Below are 23,520 nucleotides of genomic sequence, written 5' to 3' on the forward strand. Positions count from 1 at the left end.
TTTAACTTTTGTCAATTTACTTAATTTTATTGTACTTCGTTAGGTTTGTGCTGTATCTGAAAAGTTCTGACAAGTTGATAAGATAACATGCAGCTTGTTTATTATAAACTGAGTCTATCTACAGTATGTATCTATTTGTCTGCTCACAATTCAGTGTACAGTAAAGCTGCGGTGGTGCCTTAAAGCAGACCTACAATATACCAGGTCTAACCCACCTCAGTTCCTTGTATTAAAGGTGGCACAATACTGCAATACTGCTTTAGAAGCAAGAAAATGTACAAAACTAGCTGTTTACATATTGTAGGGATAATTTATTGATTATAGTTAAATTATAGTTTGAACACCAAAATGACCAGTCTGTTAGATGATGAGCCAAAGTCAGAGATTCATTTACAAAGAAAATTTACTAGAAATAATTTACAGTTTCATCAGCAAAAGCTAGCTTTAACATTTGCAAATGAGTTCATACGCCACTTTGCTTACAATCTCAAAACATCAACAATTATAATGTCAATAATGAGTCATACATATAGGTGGTTTAACCTGATTGGTTAAAACAGTTAGAATAGGAAAATTTCTACGTAGGTGTGTGCGTACAATTCTGAACAATATCTCAATAGCCCCTTTCACACATACAGACCTTTCCTGGAAAATTACCTGGCAATTTTCCGGAAAGGTCTGTGTTTGTGAACAGGCCTTTTTGAAAATACCAGTAAATTCATTCCGGCAATTTTCTGGAAAGAGAAGTTGTAACATTACCAGGTAATTTGCCGGAATGCTGCACTGTGTGAACGCAGAAGGAAGATTGCCGGAAAGAGCGCGTTCACGTCTAGAACGCATTGACATGAGATGTCTACTCCAGCCAATCAGAACATTCAGACGCATTCACACACACATATATTATGAACATCTTGACATGCGAAAGTGTTCCTCCTTATGTTTTCATCGAAGTTGATGGATACTCATCCATCCACAGAGTTTGTAATGTAGTCAAATGTTTACAAGCATAGTAGTTTAGATCTCATTTCTGGTTAATGATGTTAGAATTTACCATTAATTTGGAATGGATGTGTGAATGGTCTTTTCCTGGAAAAATTCCGTAATGTCCTTGCCTGTGTGAACAGCGCTTTTTTGAATTTACCAGTAAAGTTGTTCCAGGAATTTTCTGGAAATTTACCAGTATCACTGTGTGAAACAGGTTAATATCTCAAGCATACAAATGTCAGACAGACCCTAGGATGTTCAGAGCTGACCTCAGACCTGTGAAAGGATCCACAATCTAATAGAACACACACACACACACACACACACACAAAGTACAATCTGAGTATCAAAACTGGTTAAAAACCAGTACAATCTACATCCAAACTGGTAGCTTACATACAAGGGAATTAACTTGATTTAACACATGAAATGGTAAATGACTCAGGTTTCCAAGTCCAGGTCCACTCAAAAGGTCTCCATGACCTCTGACCTGGCTGGGTAGATCCTGAGGAAACAAATCATTTGGTATACAAAAAAAGCAATCACACACATTCCAGTTTTACTCTGAAGTGGAATGACTCTAAAGTCATCACACAATCTAGACTCTTAAACATTCAACTTTATTAATAATTATAATGACATAAGAAAATATAAGTGTTACTCCATCCTGGAGCAGACGATCCATCAGAAAATCGACGGCATCAATATACGCACATTTGCACGGAATTCAAATGGGCCACTTATGACACAGTACATATAGTCAGACAAGTTGAAAAGACAAGATGTCTGAGTGTATGCATGTGTCATAAATGGCCCATTTGAATTTTGTGCCAATTTAAAGTAGATGTAACCAGCTAGTTCTGTACATTTGACTGCCTCTGTGTCGCCTTTAATGCTAGGGACTGAGGTGGGTCAGATCTGGCATATTTTAGGTCTGTTTTAGGGTGAACTATATATCCGAACAGTGCCCAGGCGCGTTTCCCTGTTCGTTTGAGAAGTGTGAGTGCTCTGAATCATGCTCGGGCATGGTTCAGTTGGCCAGCCCTGCCTTGGTTGCAAAAGGTGTGGCAGAGTGCGATTCACTTGAGTTCAGGTGCGGTACGCTTGTAGTGTGAGTGCAAAGCGTGCCTGAGCCCAAAACTGAAGATGAGACTTGACTTATAAGGAACTGTTTCATAAGGATTTATTAATCATTCTTATTGTTCAATGAACGCAAACTGTTGTAGTTCATTAAAGATGCAAACCCCTCACTGCACCACATCTTCAGCAAACCTCCTAATTCTTGCAGCATGAGGACTTTATGATAATTTATGAGCGTCAAAAGTAGCTTGATCTGCGTGTCACTGCATATCAAACGACTAAAAAGATATAACTAAAGAAATCTCCACTGTGCTGAGGTAGAGTGCTACTCTTCTGTTAAACTGGATAGCGCAGGCTCGGATGCAATGTGAGTACAGGTCGTCGGGGGAGACCGGAGGGGCCACAAGCGTGCTTCGGCACAGTTCAAGACAACTGTACATAGTGTGAGTATGCTCTTAAGGCACCACTACATCTTTACACTGATTTCTGAGCAGACACAGACCCACATTATGGCCACCTTAAATTGGATGTGTGTACTGTGTATGACTTTACTTGCTGACATACTGACTGACTTTATACTCATTTATACTTATACTAGTAAAGGCATTATTATTACCAGTAGTAGTAGTTTCTATTTGTCTTTGTAAATGATTTGGCAAATGCACATCTATTAGTCATATGTCAGTTTTCATAGACTGAAAGAGCAAATCAAATTGACTTAAAATCAATATATATATTTTTTACCTTATTTTTTTTTACTGAATCAATAATTTTGAAATGTTCCTTTGAAGGACTGAAAGGTCAGACACTATTCTCTGGACTGAAAGCTTCCACAGATATCTGCTATCTTTTCCTTTGTTCAATATGGCCTCTTCAAGGACCCCGGGGAATAAAAAAAGAAAAAAGCCAAGCACTTTTATATGGTGTGGAACTCAGTACCGCCAGTATTATCATCCATAATAGCAGCGTCACAGTTCAATAGCCACCCGGGCGTCACACTGGCCTCATCCAAGCAAAACCCAGTCGACCACCTGCCGTCTTAGGCGAGATATATCAGCTGTCAATCATCTCCGCTCAACCGTATTTAATTAAAAAGCCTAGGGATTCTACCCTCTGCTTGTACTTGCTCAACATAAAGATACAAAAAGTACAGTTGAAGGCACAATTATTAACCCTCCTTTTTTTTGCCAAATATTATATTTCCCAAGTGATCTTGCTTTACAGGGCTGCCGTTTACACTATATATAGTCATTCTATATTCATCTGTCAACAAACCAATGGTGTCCGATAACCTAGATAATTAACCTAGATAAACAATTGAATTGAATTTTAAGCATACTAATAATAATATCTTGCAAAATAACTAGTAAAATATTTTTTCACCTTAGAATTATAAGGTTCTATCGGACATTTTTGTCAAAATTGAGTTATTCACATGTTCATATTAAATGAGAACTTATTATCTTTGTGATGCTTTTTTTGTTTGTATTTTTAATAAGTTGTTTACATTTTACATAAAAACAAAAATTGTTTTATCTACAAAGTGAACTCTAGCTTGGCTAGCCAATAAACATTTCAAATGCTTGCGCGAGGACTAATCAGGAACAGCTTTCTTTGTCTTTTCACCAAACTGTTTCATTGACAGCGGAAAAGACCAGAAAGACAAAATCACTCAAAATCTGAGTCAACGAAATATTGCTGCACCACACAAAATTGAGAAGAAAACTGATACTGAAAAGATGTGTGTAAATGTGCTGATTTAGATTTTTTTTTTTAATTGAGATTAAATATTAAATTTTACATTGTTGAAAAAGAAACAGTTAATAAAAAATGTAATATTTTAAATGTGATATATTTTTATTTGTGTTCATATAGTCAGGGAAACATTTTCAGTGTTTATTAAACTCATTTCTCATTGTTTTCTTTTAAAACCTTTACATTTGATATTAAGCCTTGAAGGTCAAATGCTTAATTTAATTAATGGGACATATAATTTAATAAATATAATTCAATAATTCAAATAAAGTATATAATTCAATAAATATTACCATATTAATTACATAAAATTAACATCTGCACTGGACAAAATATTTAGCACTGCCTTGTACGCTTAATTTGAGCAAGAAAAAATATTCATACTAAAACAATAAATAAATGCTAGAAAACAAAAAATCAATCATCAACATAATGTTACAACACCAATTTTTATTTTATTTTTTAATTAAATCAATAAGCAGACTGATTGTATATCTTGAAAAGCAATGCTTCAATTAATGATCTGCCAGATAGAACCTTATAATGCCAGACGGAACATTACTTTTTAGAGTTAGAAGGTTCTATCTGCATTTGCCCTGTTTGTTTTACTCCAATTTACACATTTAAGAGAATTTAGATAATTTACATTTAGAGTACATTTAGGGTCTCTGCAGTGGTGTAAAGTAACTGATTACAAATACTCAAATTACTGTAATTGAGTAGCTTTTCTCAGGAATTGCAATTTACTAAGTAGTTTTAAAAATGTCTACTTTTACTTTCCCTTGAGTACATTTTAGTGCAGTATCTTTACATTTACTCCACTACTTTCCTTCAACCTGCAGTCACTACTTTATTTTTTATTGTCTATGGGGATTAGAAAATTCAGTTCTGTGAATCCTGTCCAATCAAATCGCACATAGAGGTAAATCACATCATAATGAACTACCTCAAGACATGGGCAATTTATAATTGCAGCAAACTATTTGGAAGCATTAAGAATGTTCAAGAAGATGTCCAAAATTGTTGCACGCAATGACCCAGAGACTGTTTAGATGCATGTCACTGATGAGAAAATTACAGATGTTTACTGTATGATGTCTGAAATGGCCTTAAACATCCAGGAAGGCACAAGATGTGAACATGAAGCCACGTTGACGTTGTGTCATTACCACTATCACATCTATCAGATGTTGGATTTTGGTTGCCATTCCTGATGAATAAATGTCAGTATTTAACATCAATATGACGTTGGTTTAAGATGTTGGCTCCACGTTGGATTTTGGTCACTTTCTAACACAACCTAAAATCAACCAAATGTCAACATCATTTGACGTTGTTTTTGGTCTTAAATTGTCCTTAGACACTGGCAAGACATTGAATTTTGGTCATCTGACATTACAACCTAAATCTAACATAATATTTACGTCTTATGACATATATTGTCTGTCTGCTGTGCAAAAACTAAATGCACTACTCTTGAGTACTTTTGAAATGGTTACTTTTTACTCATACTTTGAGTAATATTTACAACAGACACTTTTACTGTACTTGCACTACATTTTTAGGCAAGCAATGGTACTTTTACTGAAGTATGATTTATCAGTACTCTTTCCACCCCTGGGTCCCTGTAATGTTAATGTATCAAAGAGAACCGTTACAGTACATGCATATTGTTTGCTAGATGGAATGCAAAAACTTTGAAGCTCAATATCTCAAAGTCATTGAGAACGCAGATTTAATTCCAAGGTGACAATTTGTTACTGCACTGTCATTCAATTCAAGTCATCTTTATTTCTATAGCGCTTTTATAATGTAGAGCGTGTCAAAGCAGCTTAACATAGTAGTTCTAGTAAATTGAAACTGTGTCAGTCCAGTTTTCAGAGTTGAAGTTCAGTTTAGTTCAGTTGGGTGTGGTTTAATTTTCACTGCTGAAAGCCCAAACACTGAAGAATAAATCCATTGATGCGGAGCTCTATGAAACCCAAACCAAGTAAGCCAGTGGCGAGGAACAAACTTCAACAATTGATAGGAAATTGAAGGAAAAAAAAACCTTGAGAGAAACCAGGTTTAGTTAGACACAACCATTTCTACTCTGGGCAAACTTCTTGTGCAGAGCTGCAGTCTAAGCGCGGAGGCTGGAGAACGCCGGACGTTCACCTTGGAGAAGCTGCAGGTGTAAGTAGTTTACCAGCAGGTGTTCAGGCTGGCCCACGGCATCAATGCGGAGATTCGTCTGTCACTTTGATCTTTCAGGAATCTGTCTCATGCTCTCCACTCCTCAGGATACGGCCTGGTCCAGGATTATGTAAACCTCTAGAACTCCTCTATGGTTGGCATCATAGCAAAGACCAAAAACACTAGTTATTAAAACTATTATGTTTAAAAATATGCTGAAAAATTAAACAGAGCATAGGGAATATTTTAAAAAGTGTTATACTTTGGGCTAATAGTTTTGCCTCCAACCATATATTTCTAACATAGGATTTAATATTAGAATATAATCATTGGTGGGCTAAAAGCTTTGAAGCTAGAACAAAAAACAATGTTGTTGCTTTTGTTGTTTTTTGTTTGCTTGTTTATTTGTTAATTTTTGTTTGTCTTGGATATTTCTTTTAATTTGTTAGTTTTTGCTTTCTTTCTTTCTTTCTTTCTTTCTTTCTTTCTTTCTTTCTTTCTTTCTTTCTTTCTTTCTTTCTTTCTTTCTTTCTTCTTTCTTTCTTTCTTATTCTTTCTTTATTTATTTATTATTTCTTTACGTGTTTTTTTTGTTTAACTTTTATTTATTTATTTATTTATTTATTTATTTATTTATTTATTTATTTTTATATTTATTTATTCATTCATTTACTTATTCATTCATTTTCTTTTCGGCTTAAATCTTTTATTAACCAGAGCTCACCACAGCGGAATGAACCACGTATTGTTCATATGTTTATACACTATATGTATTTATTTATTTATTTATTTATTTGCTTGTTTATTTGTTTATTTATCTTTTTTTTTCCTTTTGTTGTTGCTTCTACACCTGGTTGACTTTTTTTCCTATACTCCAAAACTCGTTTAGTGATCAGATCAGCTGTCAATCATCTCCACTCAACCATGTTTAATTAAAACCCTAGATATTCACTCCTCTGCCTGTACATGCAGAATATAAAGATGCAAAATGGCTTGCACAAAAGGTATATTTCCAACAAAGGGAATTACAGTTTGACATCGGCATATTCATTCTGATAGGATAATTGCTTTGAAGCTTGGAGAAATAAAGCCTCATCTGGCGGCTTTGTTGACAGACTTCCTGTGTGAAAATACCTGATTTTTGTTGCTTGACAGGGGAGAGCAAGGCTTCTCTTCTGATGTCTATATTAGTCTCAGTAACAGATGGCACTGAGTTAAGGATCTGCTGTCGGAGGGTTTGCAGACTCCTCTTGTTTCTAGCTAGCAGCGGCGGCCATGAGCTGGGTTTTGCGAAGAAGTGACTGATCTTTTTGTTCCAGGTGGAAGAGGAAGCATCAATCATCAGGTTGGGCTGTGGAAAGCAGTTCTGTAAATGCTGCTTGACAAGAGGTTTGATTTGGTCAAGCTGTGACTGGTTTGATCACTGATTAACTTCAACTTCTGTTGCTCTGATGTCTTTTGCAATCGGTCAATGGAGACAGTAAAGGTTATGGATATGTCTTTGTTAGAGATGGACTTAAGCTTAACTAGGTTTACTTTTTATTGAAGGTATTAAAGGACTTAGACTTAATTTATGTTAATTCAGATATATTGTAACTGAAATTCAATGTGCTTAATCAAAACACTGACATTTTCAAAAATTTTCATACTTTGTGCTCTGGAAAATATTAGGATATTAGGTAAGGCGAGGCAAGATTATTTATGTAACATATAACAAATTAATAATTAAAAATTTCAAAACAAATAGCTGAAATGTAGCTGAAGGCGGATTCACCCTGCTTTGACTTAACTGGTCAGAATCCTGGCAGCAGCATTCTGGATGAGCTGCAACTGCCTTTTTGGGAAAGGCCAGTGAGGAATCCATTACAGTAATCCACTCTGGTGGTGATAAAAGCATGAACAAGTTTCTACTGGAAACAAAGCATCTAATTATTGCAATGTTTTTGAGATGAAAGTATGCTGATTTAGTTACTGTGTTGACATGACCACTAAACTCAGATCTGACTCCAGAATCACACCAAGACTCTTGACCCTATTATTTTGTTGTTTGACCCTTAGAGCTAAGGTGCACATTCACCTTTAGAAATCTCTGTTCTCAAATGCATTGACTTCAATTTTATCTTTGTTTAAATGAAGAATGTTTTGGCACATCCAACTGTTTCCATACATCAAACTTCATCAATGCATTTAGGATAATTTTATTTTATTTTATTGATAATATGTTTATAATAGTGTACAATAAGAATATGATCTAGATATTTATTTCCAAAATGACAATTTTTGTATTTTTATTTTAGGAAATATATATAAAAATTGTACTCCTCTACATTCAGTTATGTAATAATGTTGTTTTTTTGCTGTGCTAGTTTTCAGGTTTTGTTAGCCTTAAGCTCTTTTTTATCTTGAGAAATTAATGTTCATCCAAAATAGAACATTTTGGGCCTGTTCAAGCATTTTAAGAAAAAAGTTCAAATGAAGAAGACTAAAAGTCATCTACAACTTGCCTGAAGGTGAATACATTAACATTTTTTTTAGTGTTGGGCTTTCTCTTTAAAGTTAAGCCATTATGATCTTATTTGAAATTAACATAAGTCAATATTTTTCAAAAATAGCTTATTCCAGTGATTGTACAGTAATGAATATATCTAGGAATTAAGTTACATATTCATTAAATCACTTTTCTTTGGCTTAGTTCCTTTAATCATCAGGGTTCACCACAGCGGAATGAACCGCCAACTTATCCAGCATATGTTTTACAAAGTGGATACACCCATACACTCACATTCACGAACACACACTACGGCCAATTTAATTTATTCAATTCACTTTTACCGCATGTATTTGGACTGTGGGGGAAACCGGAGCACCAGGAGGAAACCCACTCGAACACGGGGAGAATATGCAAACTCCACACAGAAATGTCAACTGACCCAGTCGAAACTCCAACCAGTGACATTCTTGCTATGAGGCGACAGTGCTAACCACTGAGCCACCGTGTCACCCATTAAGTTACAAAACATTCAAATAATATGTATTGTAAAAAAAAAAAAAAACATCAATATCAGTAAGAAGTTTCATTCTGATTTCATTTTATTTAGGTGTATTTACATGTTACATTAAGTAACTTTTTAAGCCGAGATGCATTTCACCAAACGCATCATTTTCTATTTCACCAAAAAGTAATATCTCTTTAGCATTTCTCTAAAATTGGTCACACAATCATTTGAGGCAACGGTTCCTCCATAAGTAATGTCTTGGGTTACTATTTAAGTCTTTTGCCAGCTGCAGTGGAGAAGCATTACCTGAGTGAGGTTAGGAATCATCCTCTCCACTCATGCAGAGCACGCTTTTAATTAGATTACCCAGGCACCCATGCACAGCCGTGAGGGATTGGACACACTCTGTCAGGTCACAGTGGCTCAGTGTGGGGCTGGACTGCTTGTCCGCTCTCCTGAATCACAGGATGAGTCTTGTGCTTGAGAAGTTAGAACGAAATGAAATTAAAAATAAATGAAAGTAAAACACTTCCTTCAATAATAATGACACAAATGTGTACAGGATTATCTGCACAAAGGAATTTTCAACCTTTCTGTTTACATTGTCCATATGACAGAACATTGTAAAAGTAGTACTGTTGATTCCATATGTTTTTTTTAGCCTTACGCTTCTAAAAGACTAGTTTATATATCTAATAGAATTAGTAGTTCTTGATTTGACTGTGCATGAATATTTACACTCACCGGCCACTTTAATAGGTACATCTTATTAGTATCAGGTTGGACCTCCGTTTGCCTTCAGATCTGCCTTAATCCTTCATGGTACAAGGTACTGAAAATATTCCTCAGAGATTTTGGTCCATATTGACATTATAGTTGATTGAGATCTGGTGACTGTGAAGGCCATTTGAGTACAGTGAACTCATTGTCATGTTCAAGAAACAAATCTGAGATTATTTGAGCTTTATGACATGGTGCGTTATCCTGCTGGAAGTAGCCATCAGAAGATGTGGTCATAAAGGGATGGACATGGTCAGCAACAATGCTCAGGGTGGCTGTGGTGTTAACACAATTCTCAATTGGTGCTAATAGACCCAAAGTGTGCCAAGCAAATATCCCCTACACCATTACACCAACACCACCAGCCTGATGCCAAATTCTGACCCTACCATCCAAATGTTGCAGCAGAAATTGAGTTTCATCAGACCAGGCAACATTTTTCCAATCTTCCGTTCTGTCCAATTTTGGTGAGCATGTGTGAATTGTAGACTCAGTTTCCTGTTCTTAGCTGTACAGAACTGGCACCCAGTGTCGTCTTCTGCTGCTGTAGCCCATCTGCCTCAAGGTTCAACATGTTGTGCATTTAGACATTCTCTTCTGCACACCACTGTTGTAACCAGTGGCCATATGAGTCACTGTTGCCTTTTTATCAGCTCGAATCAGTCTGGCTATTCTCCTTTGACCTCTGGCATCAACAAGGTATTTGCCCCCACAGAACTCTTTTTCTGATCATTCTCTGTAAACCCTAGAGATGGTTGTATCTCAATAGATCAGCAGTTTCTGAAATACTCAGACCAGCCCGTCTGGCACCAACAGCCATGCCACGTTCAAAGTTACGCCTTGACCCTGTATACATGCCCTAATGTATTGAGTTGCGTATATAATGTAATGTGATTGGCTAATTAGAAATTTGCAATAACGAGCAATTGGACAGGGTGTACCTAATAAAGTGGCCGTTGATTATATAAATATTTGCTGTTTTCTCTCATTCAACATAATTACTACTTTCATACTTTATTTTTAGTTTAGTCTTTCATTTTGTCTGATTCTTTCTTTCTTTCTTTCTTTCTTTCTTTCTTTCTTTCTTTCTTTCTTTCTTTCTTTCTTTCTGTTTAATTTTAATACATTGGCTTTATCCACCCTACTTGTATTTATATTTTATTTAATTTTATTATTAGTTTTTTTTTTTTTTGTCTACTGGGTTTACCTACACATGATTACATTTTTGTTTGATTGAGATCAGCACAAATTTAGCTGAGAAAATATGCATATTGTTGCTTACTTTATAGTTTCTATAAATCCCCGGTCTTATTGTAGGATGCAAAAACACCACCAATACAAAACAGATGCTATATGATTGCAATGCTACATATTGATGTGTGCATAAAACATCTTTCAGCATAAAGCAGACCAGACACTATGTTTAGCCTGTACTTTTCAGAACAGATACAGCAGGGTGTTCTTCGTTTTGTGTTGCTGAAATCAGAACTGTTTTGAAAGATTTAACCTTTTTTTTCTATCTGAAAAAACTACTATAATGAGAGATGTGATTGCTAGCACAGTAGAGGAACAGTCTGTGCAGTTGGGTAGCGGATATTGTTAACGTCATGTGGCAATGATCAACGTCTGCAAATTTATCACAGTGTATAAAGGAGAAAGAAATGCAGTTAAATGATTTATAGTCTCTGGAGGCTCTTGGCTTGCTTTTACACTTCAATTAATTTTGTTTTGAAGATTGAGAGAATGGGCAGGCCTGCTGTGTTTCTTCTATAAAATCGCCGAGCAAGCTTTGGCATGCTGATGGGCTCTCAAGCCCTCAAAGTTTTCGAGTTACAAGATAACAATGTGTTTCTTTTTGTGCCTTCCACGTGCCATGACGGGTAAGAAATAAGCGAAGCCGAGCTGCCAGAGCACCTTAGCAGCGCTTCATTTCTCCCTCTCATGTTTAACCGTCTGTTGCTAATTTACTTTCTCTCCCGGCAATCCTTTTTTAATAGTGCATCCGTTTGTTCAGGAGACAATTGATTCTCTGCACTGCCATATTCATCAGTTACATTAACTGAAGCTTGTCCGGAATATGAATTATGGAGGCTGTCTCTCCATTTCTGTCCCGTGCTTCGAGCCGCGGCTTCACGTCAATAGACCATGTAAATACCTTTGAGGAAAACAAATGTTAACCTAAAGTCAACAATGTGCTAATTACGCTAATGATAATGAGTCTCGCGCATATTCATCAACATGTTGTTAAGTGTCGTCTTGTTGTTGGGTTGGCTTCGCAAAACACTTGCCGCATTTATTGATATCTGCTTTCTGCTGTGTCTGATTTAACACAGGGACTTTGACAGCTTGTCAGATCTTAACGAAGAGTCCAAGGTCAAATATATTGCACAGCGGTGGAAGGAGATTGGCTTAAAAGACGTCCAAGTTACCAAACACATGGCCCTTCTGAGCCACCCTGGACCCGTTCTCAGCACCATTGTTGATAAGAGTGGAAACCAGTGCTATCTGCCTAGCGGAGCGAGATGTGAGAAGCAGTTCACAACCATAAGTGAGGCTTTTGCCTTTGCGGCCTACTCTGCAGTGGGGAATATTGTGGTGAGTCAATTAATCAAAGTTATAGTAATTAATATTTTAATGATGTTAATGTTGAAAATTGCAATGTGTTTAATGTGGTAATCAACTAATGAAAAAATGCTTTTATTTATTTTTTATTTTTTATGAATTCCTTGTGTAGAAAAGGCTGCAAAAAAGTTATTTTAAATCAAATAATCCAAAATCAGCACAAAAGAAATACAAATCAGCATTTAGAATCAATATTATTATTATTTATTATAACTGCACACACACAAAAGCAGCTTGATGCTGCAAGCGTACTGGGTTCAGAAGGAAAAAGACAGTGTGAACACAAACCAACTGGGAAGGTGGCAAGGGAGGACCATCGAATTTGGGTACGGTCCAGGCAATTGAACCAAGTGTGAAAGCACACTAAAAATAGTTGTAGGTTTTTAAGATCATCTGTTCATCTAAGATCAGAAGGACATAGTAAATGATTAATAAACTATTATAATCAACATTTATAATATTTTCAGTGTTATTGTTTGTTGTAATATTGTATTGATGTTTAAACTGCACAGTAAATTTATTTTAGTTAAGATTGCAAACACTTATTTGTCGTTTGATATGCTTTCATTTGTGTATCTTAAAATAAATAGAAATGAATAAAGTCATTTTTGTTTTCCTGTTTTGAGTATAAATGAGCCTTTAATTATCATTCATAAGGGCTTTATAAAGCATAAATAGTCTTTACTTTAGATGAGGTCACAAAACTGGATGAAGTTGAGTTAAAAAAAAACACAACATTTATTAACATACAAAGTAACCATTACTGTATGCCTGAATAATACAATATATAAATGTTAATTTAAATCATTTATTACTCATTTATTTAAGCATTCTGAATAATCTTTAAAAACCAACCACTCTCAAATAACTGGTTTGTAAATAATGCAATACTTAATTTAGTAATGAAAAAATAATAATTAACAAAATATGAAAATACAATCATTAAGCACATTATATAGGTGCTTTTAAGTCAAGAATAGAGCATTTGTATCTGCAGTTATAAACTTACTAACGTCTATTAATGTAGAATTAATGCTTAATTGATGAGTTAACTATTTGCTAATGCTTAGTAAATGATTCATAGTGTGTAGTTATTATAAAGTGTTAATGTAGAATTTGCTTATTTAAAAACACACACATTATATATATATATATATATATATATATATATATATATATATATATATATATATATATATATATATATATATATATATATATATATGTCTATTAGTAGTGTATGATTCTGTAATGTGGCCTTTTCTGACAGACATTCTGATAGACTGTAAGACAGTCAGATTAATATATCTATATGTTCTAATTATACTTATGCTTATTATACTTCTAATTATGCTTATATGAATTAATATGTATGTATGTATGTATGTATGTATGTATGTATGTATGTATGTATGTATGTATGTATGTCTGTTTGTATGTATGTAAGTCCACCACTGCAATATATTCCAAAAAAGTTAAAGTATTAAGCTTTGCAAGTTGCAGAGCAATGCACTGGAACAGAGTTTGTAAGTTGTTCAAGAAAGAAATGTAATCATTCCATGTTCCATTTCCGGTTTTCCATTTCCCGCTCACTGGTGAGTGAAACTGCCATCCAGTGACCGCTTAACCACCCACACTATACCACAACTGCACTAACTTTCACTTCTTTTTCTTACTCTTGGTAGTGGAAATAATAATAATAATAATAATAATAATAATAATAATAATTATTATTATTATTATCATTATTATAATGATGATGATGATGATGATGATGATCAGTCACATTGGCTGCATAATTTGGTCTGAACCACCACTAAAAAAAAAGTTTATATAATGATCAGCACTTTTAGAATGCCAGTCAGCCAATCACATTCAAGAACTTGAGGTTAATATTTTAGAATTTATAATGCATTATTAAAAATCACTGAACAAAGAGTTGCTTATTGACTTTACCTCACAATACATCCATTGCACCGGCAGCTGCAGCTGAATTAGTGCCAGAAATTTCAAGCAAACACACTCTCACTTGCACAGCCCTGAACACTTCATCCTGTCGGAAGGTTAAAACAAATCCATTATGCAAGACTGAACCCATTTCACACACGTGTGTGATATATTCTCCAGCTATTTTTAGAGGTTATGCTTTCTGTCTCTGAAGGGAGCAGGAAATGTCGAAGGAAGATGCATTGCTGTTATCCGTTTCAAAACAGACTCACTGTATCTAACACGGATAAGCTTCAGTAAAAAAGTTCCTTAGAGTCGGTCTTTCATGTCGTCCTACACAAGAGGGGTCAAAGTCATCCATCATAACGCTGCACATGCTTAAGACTCTGATGTAAATTAAACTGCATTTGCAATGTCTGAAAAATCAGCAGGGAAAAACAAATATGACTGGCTTGATGGATGAAATGCTCTGGGATCTTGTGCTGAGGCGTTAGAGATTCTTCCAGCTATCCTGAACCCCTCATGGGTCACTGGGTATTTTACATGATGTACTTTTACCAACTCCCAGCTCCACAGCTGGGCTAAAAAATTCACCATGCTTTCCACTGAAAACATTCAGATGTACAGCATTACCACAGTCACATATTTATGATCATATTAGGCTGTAAATCTCTCTAAAAGTTTGTCATGGTCAGAGTAATATAACTAAATATTACTAAATATGGCAATTTAGTAAGAGTTACTGTGAGTTAGGTATACTATCTATTTGTCTTTGTGTCTATTTATCCATCCGCCTTTCCATCCATCCATTCATCCGCCTTGCCATCCGCCTTTCATTCCATCCACCTTTCCATCTATCCATATTTCCATTTGCCTTTCCATCCATCCACCCATCCAACTGCATTTACATCCATTAATTCATCCATCCTTCTATTCATCTTTTTGTTCCATTCATCTAACCATCTAAATTAATGTCTGTTTGTTTATCAATCTGTTTGCCTGTCCGTCTGTCCATCCATCCATGTAACTATTCATCTATCTGATCACCTGTCTGTCTGCCTGTCTCTCCCTCTGTCTGTCTGCCCATCTGTCCGTCCATCTGTCCATCCATCCAATCATCCATCCATACATACATACATACATACATACATACATACTTACAGTACATGCATACATACATACATACATTTATCCATCCATCCATCTATGCATCCATTCATCTATCCATCCATCCATCCATCCATCCATGCATACATACATGCATACATGCATACATACATAAATCCATCTATACATGCATCCATACATACGTATATGCATCCATCCATCCATCCATTCATAAATCCATCCATCCATCCATCCATCCATCCATCCATCCATACATACATACTGTTCATACATACATACATACATATATCTATCCATTCATTCATCCATCTATCCATTATTCATCCATCCATCCATATACCTGCCTTCATCTATCCATCCATCTATCCATATTTCTATTTGCCTTTCCATCCATCCATTTATCCATCCACCCATCCCTCTGCCAAACAAACAAGAAACACACATAAAAAAACATCAGCAATTTTGATAGGTAATATTACTTTCAGTGGATTTTTTTACCTCTGGTCAGAAATAAGTTTGAAGGGGCTCCCGAGGGTAATTAGTTGAGATGAGTTAAATCCTCCTTGCTCCCTGGCAATTTCTCTCCACACCATATTAGTGATGATCAGGTGCAGGCGCTGGGCAATTACTGCCCTTAATTTCTCTAAGAAGAATCTAAGGTTAGGTAGTGAGAATGCATTTGCCACTTCTTTTTCTTTAGTCTGCTATAATCAAAGACATCTGTCTTTAAAATGTGTTGCATAAAGGTCACCCTCATAACCCCCCAAAATAAAAAAAAATTAAATCCATGTTCTTTATATATATATATATATATATATATATATATTTACACTTGAATGAAGCAAAAACTGAAGTGCTAGTGTTTGACCCTCTGAGTGTCTGTGAATTTGCAATTGATCTCGTTTAAGCCTAAGGTCCACAGTCACACTAAGAGTCTTGGGGTTATTTTTGACACCAAGTTAAAGTTTGACAAACAAATAAATTCTGTTTTCAAAAGTGATTTCTGTCAATTAAAGAACAATGCTAAACTGAAGCCTTTTCTATCTTTTAAGGAGTTGGAAACCATCAACATTTTTATTCAGATTGGACTACTGCAACTCTTTGTATTCAGGAGTTTTGCGTGCTTCAATTGTATGCCTGCAGCTGGTTCAAAATGCAGCTGCTAGGCTTTTAACTAGCACAGAAAAAATCTAGTATCTCACCAGTTTTAACATCCCTTCATTGACTCCCAGTCCAAATTAGGATTTAATACAAGTTATTGTTATTTGTTTTCAAAGGTTTGAATGGTCTGGCACCTACTTAGATTGATGAGCTTCTTCACTGGTTTCAGATAGTTGTTCCCAAAGTAGTTGTGTCAGGTAGTTGTGTCACAGTTCCTCATCTGTGGAATGGTCTGCCTGTACAAATTAGGTCTTGCTCTTACCTTTGTGCTTTTAAGTCTCATTTAAAAAAAAACACCTTCTGTCTCTTCCTTTTGATTGTAATTAATTAATTTTAGTGTGTTTTACATATTTTGTTTAAATATACAGTTGAAGTCAGAATTATTAACCCCCTTTTTATTTTTCCCCAATTTGTTTAACAGAGAGAATATTTTTTTAACACATTTCTAAACATAAGCGTTTTAATAACTCATTTCTAATAAATTTTTTGCCATGATCACAGTAAATAATATTTGACTAGATATTTTTCAAGACACTTCTTTACAGAAAGTGACATTTAAAGGCTTAACTAGGTTAAACAGGCTAAGGTTATGATGATTAGGCAAGTTATTGTATAATGATGGTTTGTTCTATAGGCTATCAAAAAAATAGCTTAAAAGGGCTAATGATTTTGACCTTAAAATTATTTTTTTTTTAATTAAAAACTGCTTTTATTCTAGCCAAAATAAAACAAATAAGACTTTCTCCAGAAGACAAAAATATTATCAGACACACTGTGTACATTTCCTTACTCTGTTAAACATCATTTGGAAAATATTTTAAAAACATCAAAGGTGGGCTAATAATTCTGACTTCAACTGTATAGTAATATATAAGTACAGATTTAGTTTGTTGCATGTTTTGTAAAGGACTTTGGTCAACATTTGTTTTTTTAGTTTTTTTTTTTTTTTTTTATCTCTTTTAGAAATAAAGAAAACAAACATAATATCTGCAGTAGAACATTACAGATTTCAATGACTCCTAGCACTTTGAGAGCAAAAATAAATACATAAATAATAATAATAATAAAAAATCATATACAAGCTAAACTAAATAATACATATGTCTCATTTAGGTTCTTATAAAGCAGAATGATCGGTCTTTGCGAGAAGCTGAACATATTTGCAACTGTATTACCTAAATATGTTACTGACCAACCATTTTGCTTTATAAGACCTCAATCAGTCATTAGAAGTCACATAAATTAATTTAGTTTTGCTTATATATACTTTGCTGGACCCTCAATGTGCCTCTGACACATATTGTGTTGCACCAAGAACCAGTTTCAGCTTTAATGTTCTGTTTTTTTTAAATATTTTTTATTTATACTCTTTAACGCTTGTTTTTACTTATTTGAAATCATTTGAATTTATCTCAAGGCTGTTTTTTGAAAGTTTGCTGAACCCCCCCTGGTTGAGATCCACTGCATTAAAATAATAATCACTGATGAGTCATGTACATTTCATAAAATTTTACTTAATACATTTTTAATGAACAAGGGACATACTTTAGCTTCCCGACCAGCTTTGGTAAATCTCATGTTGTATTTTAAATGTAAATTTCATCCAAAATATTTGAGATTAAAGAATAATTGACTATCACCCCATAGTGCTTTTACAGCATGACCCCCTGCTTCACAAACACACTTTGATAAATAAAAAAAGTACATATTTCACAAATTATTCATTGTTTTAAAACATACAAGCCACACAGTAGATTCAGTCCCATAGCTGTTATTATGTGATTCTGCTATGATGGGGGGTGTACAGAGGAGGGGAAATGTCTGTTTTATATGCATTGCATAAAACACCTCGTTCTGCGTGTTTCCTTTGATACGTGATCTATACTCTTGGGAGTGGTCGTTTGTATTCATTTAACATTGATTGTGGTATATAAAAACTAAAGAGGTGAAATGATGAAACGCTTCTGCAACACCTCCACAAAGATAAATCTGGTGTGTTAACACAGCTCGAATTGTAATCTTACATGGCTATTTATGAAAAGTTCCGTCAGATGGACACAGAAAGGACATTTGAAATTCCTTTAAAACTTCTAAAAGCATGTCACTGTACTGCATCACAGTGCCAAGTTTCTGTCACTAGTCTCCATACATTGGGATCTGAAAATCAGACATAAATCTATAATGATCTACAATGACAGCATTCAATTGCTTTCCTAATTATTTATGCTCATTTAAGACACAATTTGTTATGTTCACAATGAAGCACGCAGAGACAGAGATGTTTACATATCACTATGCGTATTTGTCTTTTTAAACACATATCCAAATCCCAAAGAAGTCGCTCGGAGCAACATTATTTTTTGCACTTTCAACTGTCACATACAGGCCCAGATATAGAATTCAGAGACCCTTGGATGCAATATGCATTGCTCACATCTATTTTTTTCTTTACTAAATTATATAATTCATTCCATTAATTTGGTATACTTATACTATTAATGAATATTTTTTTTTTATATTAACTCTAAAATAAATAAATAAATAAACACAATTTAAGTTTATTACATACCATGTCAGGAACACATGTAACTAGTTTGCATATTTATATTTATTTAAAAATACAATAAAAATATTTTTGTCTATATATTTTTTTAAGACACTATTATTCAGCTTAAAGTGACATTTAAAGGGTTAACTAGGTTAATTAATTAATTATATATATACTAATAATAATAATTATATATATATATACACAGTTGAAGTAAGAAATATTAGCCCCCTGAATTATTAGCCCCCCTGTTAATTTTTTCCCCAATTTCTGTTTAACGGAGAGAAGCTTTTTTTCAACACATTTCTAAACATAATAGTTTAAATAAGTCATTTCTAATAACTGATTTATTTTATCTTCTTTATCTTTGCCATGATGACAGTAAATAAAATTTTACTATATATATTTTTAAAACACTTCTATACAGCTTAAAGTGACATTTAAAGACTTAACTAGGTTAATTAGGCTGGTTAGGGTAACTAGGCAAGTTATTGTATAACAATGGTTTGTTCTGCAGACTATCAAAAAATATATAGCTTAAAGGGGCTAATAATTTTGATCTTAAAATGGCCTTTGACCTTAAGACAAATAACACTTTCTCCAGAAGAAAAAAATATTATCAGACATTCTGTGAAAAGTCCCTTTCTCTGTTAAACATCTAATATATATAAAATAATTTAATAATTTTATTAAATATTTATTTATAGAAATATTTATATATATATATATATATATATATATATATATATATATATATATATATATATATATATATATATATATATATATATATATATATATATATATATATATATATATATATATATATATACATTGGATGAACTGCCCTGGGACAAAGAAAGATAAAAAATACAGGAGAATATTTAAGCAAGACGATGGATAGAATGATAAAATAATGTGATAATACCAGAGAAAAAAATGGTTTACATGTATGCTGGCCTCGCAATCTGGTCTCTAATGGCACAGCATGATTGGGCTGGTATTTAACATTCTCCTCAAAGTAATGTTTAATTGCCGGGTGGGTATTTTTTCACTCCTCAATCACGTAGATGTGAAAGCAATTGTTATTTTCCTCTTGCTGCTTCGAGTCGCTGAGGGTGAGATGACTCGTGAAAGAAGCTGTCGCTTGTCTAGAGGAGCGATTTGTTCTCCAGAATGCGTGGCCTCGTTAATTTCATTACCTTAATGACAGCGTTTCAGTGCAAATTTCATCCATTCCCAATTTTCTGCCTCTTCTTTGGGGTTAGACAGAGCACTTTTCTAATGCAAATGCAGACATTAGTGATGAATCTCATCTTTCATTGGTCTTGTGGTTTCGTGATAGCAATGAGATGTACAACTCTTCAAACTGGAATCATGTTTTATTTCCCTTCAGGCTTTATGAAAAATGAAATGAGCTCAGGTAATTCGTTTCCGCTTTGGCTCTCCGGGCCTTAAATAACATTTTGTTTGACCTTACTCTCTCCGCCTCTCATCAGTTGGATGTACTAAGGTTTCTCAAACCCACAAACTAGGTATTAGTAAAGGTAAGAATGGTGACTAAAGAAATAAACTAATAGTTATCACAATACTTTCCCAATTTATTTATTCAATTGAGAATTGCAGGTATTTTTGTAGTAGAAATTTTATAAAGTATTGTATTTAAATATGCAATTTGATGCTCAATCTTTCTTTCTTGTTTCTTCTTTTAAGTATCTCCCCTCTTCTTTATTCTTAGAATTTTACTTTCTATATAGGCTGTGAAATACATTCGGTTTTTAGATATAAATTTTATATACACCGGTCCTACTGCACCCAACCCAACCTGTGCTGAGCTGGGATCAAACTGGTTATTCTTTGGGAGTCGGTTGCTCTAACAAGGAGAATAACTGAATAACACTGTTGAGAACCAGGTTAGTAGGCTAACTGTACTGTGGTGTTTGTAACTGTACTATGGAGCAGGCCACTGCGATCGAATACTATACCAAAGTTGGCGATTAGGGAGTTCTACAGACTGTACCAAAAAGCTGAGAACCTGGAGGTGGGTTATGGAGGTGAAATTATGTGAGTTTTCCAAGAGAAAAAAGAATAAGGCTAAAGACCATGGCCTCTAGTGTCTGTTACCAGAGCACCTTTAGAGGTCAGAAGCGTGAGGTTTACCTGCATAGCACTTCCCTAGCTGGGCTCTGTTACACTCATCCATCTAAATCTCACTCCCATCCCGGACGAGCCCCCACATTTAACCCACCGGTCCTACTGCACCCAACTCGATCTGAGCTGGGATCGAACCGGTAATTCTTTGCATGGGAACCAGTTTCTCTGACAAGAAGGCTAAAGATCATTGCCTCTAGTGTCTGTCGCAAGAGCACATTTAGAGGTCAGAGGAGTGAGGTTTACCTGCGTAGCCCTTTGATAGCTGACCTCCGTTTATATATATGTTGTTTTTTTATGGTTGTTGCTCGTCTGTTGTTGTTTCCTGTAGTTGGTGTTACGTTTACAGTCAAAAATTTTAACTAAACTAAACGCTACGGTTATTAAAGTAGCCCTTCGTTCCCCGAGGGGGGGATGGGGACGGAAATGCTATGTGGAAACTTCCACTATGGGGATTTCGTCAGAAACCAATCATCTGAAAGAGTATAAAAACAGACCAATGAAACGTGTCAGTGTGCTTAGCTGGCGTCAATGACATTCAGTCATGCTATAAAGACGCGGCTAGAGCTATGCTCAACATCCTTTTCTAGCTGAAGAGACTTTCACGCTTAACAGCTAAGGGACAATTGGTGTGGTGAAGGAACATAGCATTTCCGTTTTCCCCCTTGGCGAATGAAGGGTTACTTTAGTAACCGTAGCGTTCCCCTTTGGATGAGTAACTCCAATGCTATGTGGAAACTTCCGCTATGAGGAAATCTATGGAACATGCCACAACGAAAGAACCTTACTGCGTCCCTGACGAAGGGTGTGCCACACAGTACAGCGAGCGCACCTGCAACACCCCGAAACGCAGTCTTCCAACGTGTCCCCTGGCCCTTACTTACCTTACTTACCTGTTCAGGTTTAGCTATATTTTTCAGGGAGTCGCAAATAACCCAGTAAAATAAGGTTTTAAATACGACAGTATGTTGGGAAAGCTTTCAGTCCCAATAGGGAGGATGCTGTGGAGGTCACCTGCTACCCAAAAGAGGGGAGACCTGGTGAAAACCTGTGGACTAGCACAGAGAGGGGGAGTACACACATAAGGATGGTTAGCGGGGAAGACACGAGCCCGCCTAAAAAGAGGGGGGACTGAACCATGGTTGAGTGAGCGTATGGGATCGCCAGTGGATCACACATAGTAGGCACCTATACCCAGAACGCAAGCTCACCAGCGGGCATGCCAACAAAGTAACGGGCCAACACCTGACTTCTCTGCTGAGTCAGATGCTGGGGGCCTCAAAGGAACTATGCAGGGTTCGCCAAATGGGGAACTGAACTAACAAAGCTGACAAAGCACACATATCTCCGGGTTAGGGAGAATAACGCAGCAAGCGTGTTTCGACACCTCAACCGAATCGTTTCCTCAATGACCAAGGGTTATCTAATACCCTTGAGGAAACCGGCTCCACTCGCAGATTGTAAAACCTTGCAAATGTATTGGGTGTCGCCCAGCCCGCAGCTCTACAAATGTCTGTCAGAGAGGCACCGCGTGCTAACGCCCAGGAGGATGCGACGCTCAGAGTGGAGTGCGCTCTCAACCCCGGGGGACATGGCTCACCCTGGCTCTGATAAGCGAGGGAGATGGCATACACTATCCAGTGGGCCAACCTCTGATAAGGCCCTTTCCTTCTGCCAACCACAGTAACAGACAAAGAGGTGGTCAAAGGATCTAAAGCTCTGAGTGCGGTCCACATAAATTCGCAAAGCGCGAACAGGACACAACAATGAAAAGGCTGGGTCTGCCTCCTCCGCGGGCAGCGCTTGCAGGCTCACTACCTGACCTTTGAATGGCGTGGTAGGAACCTTGGGCACATAGCCGGGAATTCTAGGCATTAGTCACTGACCGAAAATGCCTCCAGGTCCCCAACCCTCTTAATCGATGCCAACACGACCAGCAGAGCTGTCTTTAAGGACAGAAATCTCAAGGATACTGAGTCGAGTGGTTTGAAGAGATCCCACGTACGATCGTTAGCACTACCGCAAGATCCCAAGAGGGCATGAGAGGGGGGCGGGGTAGAAACACTCGCCTCGGACCTCTGAGGAACTGGATGATGAGGTTATGCCTCCCTACGGTGCCGCCATCCACTGCATCATGATGAGCGGAAATGGCGGGTACGTAAACCTTCAGTGTGGAGGGCGACAGTCTTCGCT

At 35.9% G+C, this 23,520-nt stretch overlaps 1 protein-coding gene across 2 annotated transcripts in view; it reads left to right on the plus strand.

The window, feature by feature from the left end:
- Positions 1-23,520, plus strand: part of LOC130236979 (inactive N-acetylated-alpha-linked acidic dipeptidase-like protein 2) — a 554,471-nt gene that overhangs the window by 244,237 nt on the left and 286,714 nt on the right. For both annotated transcript variants that reach the window (XM_056467749.1, XM_056467750.1), the window contains exon 3: positions 12,104-12,365. In XM_056467749.1, the coding sequence (XP_056323724.1) occupies positions 12,104-12,365 (262 nt within the window). The remainder of the gene's footprint in view (positions 1-12,103; positions 12,366-23,520) is intronic.

The sequence above is a fragment of the Danio aesculapii genome, chromosome 11 (assembly GCF_903798145.1).
Source record: "Danio aesculapii chromosome 11, fDanAes4.1, whole genome shotgun sequence".
In the NCBI taxonomy this organism is placed as follows: Eukaryota; Metazoa; Chordata; class Actinopteri; order Cypriniformes; family Danionidae; genus Danio; species Danio aesculapii.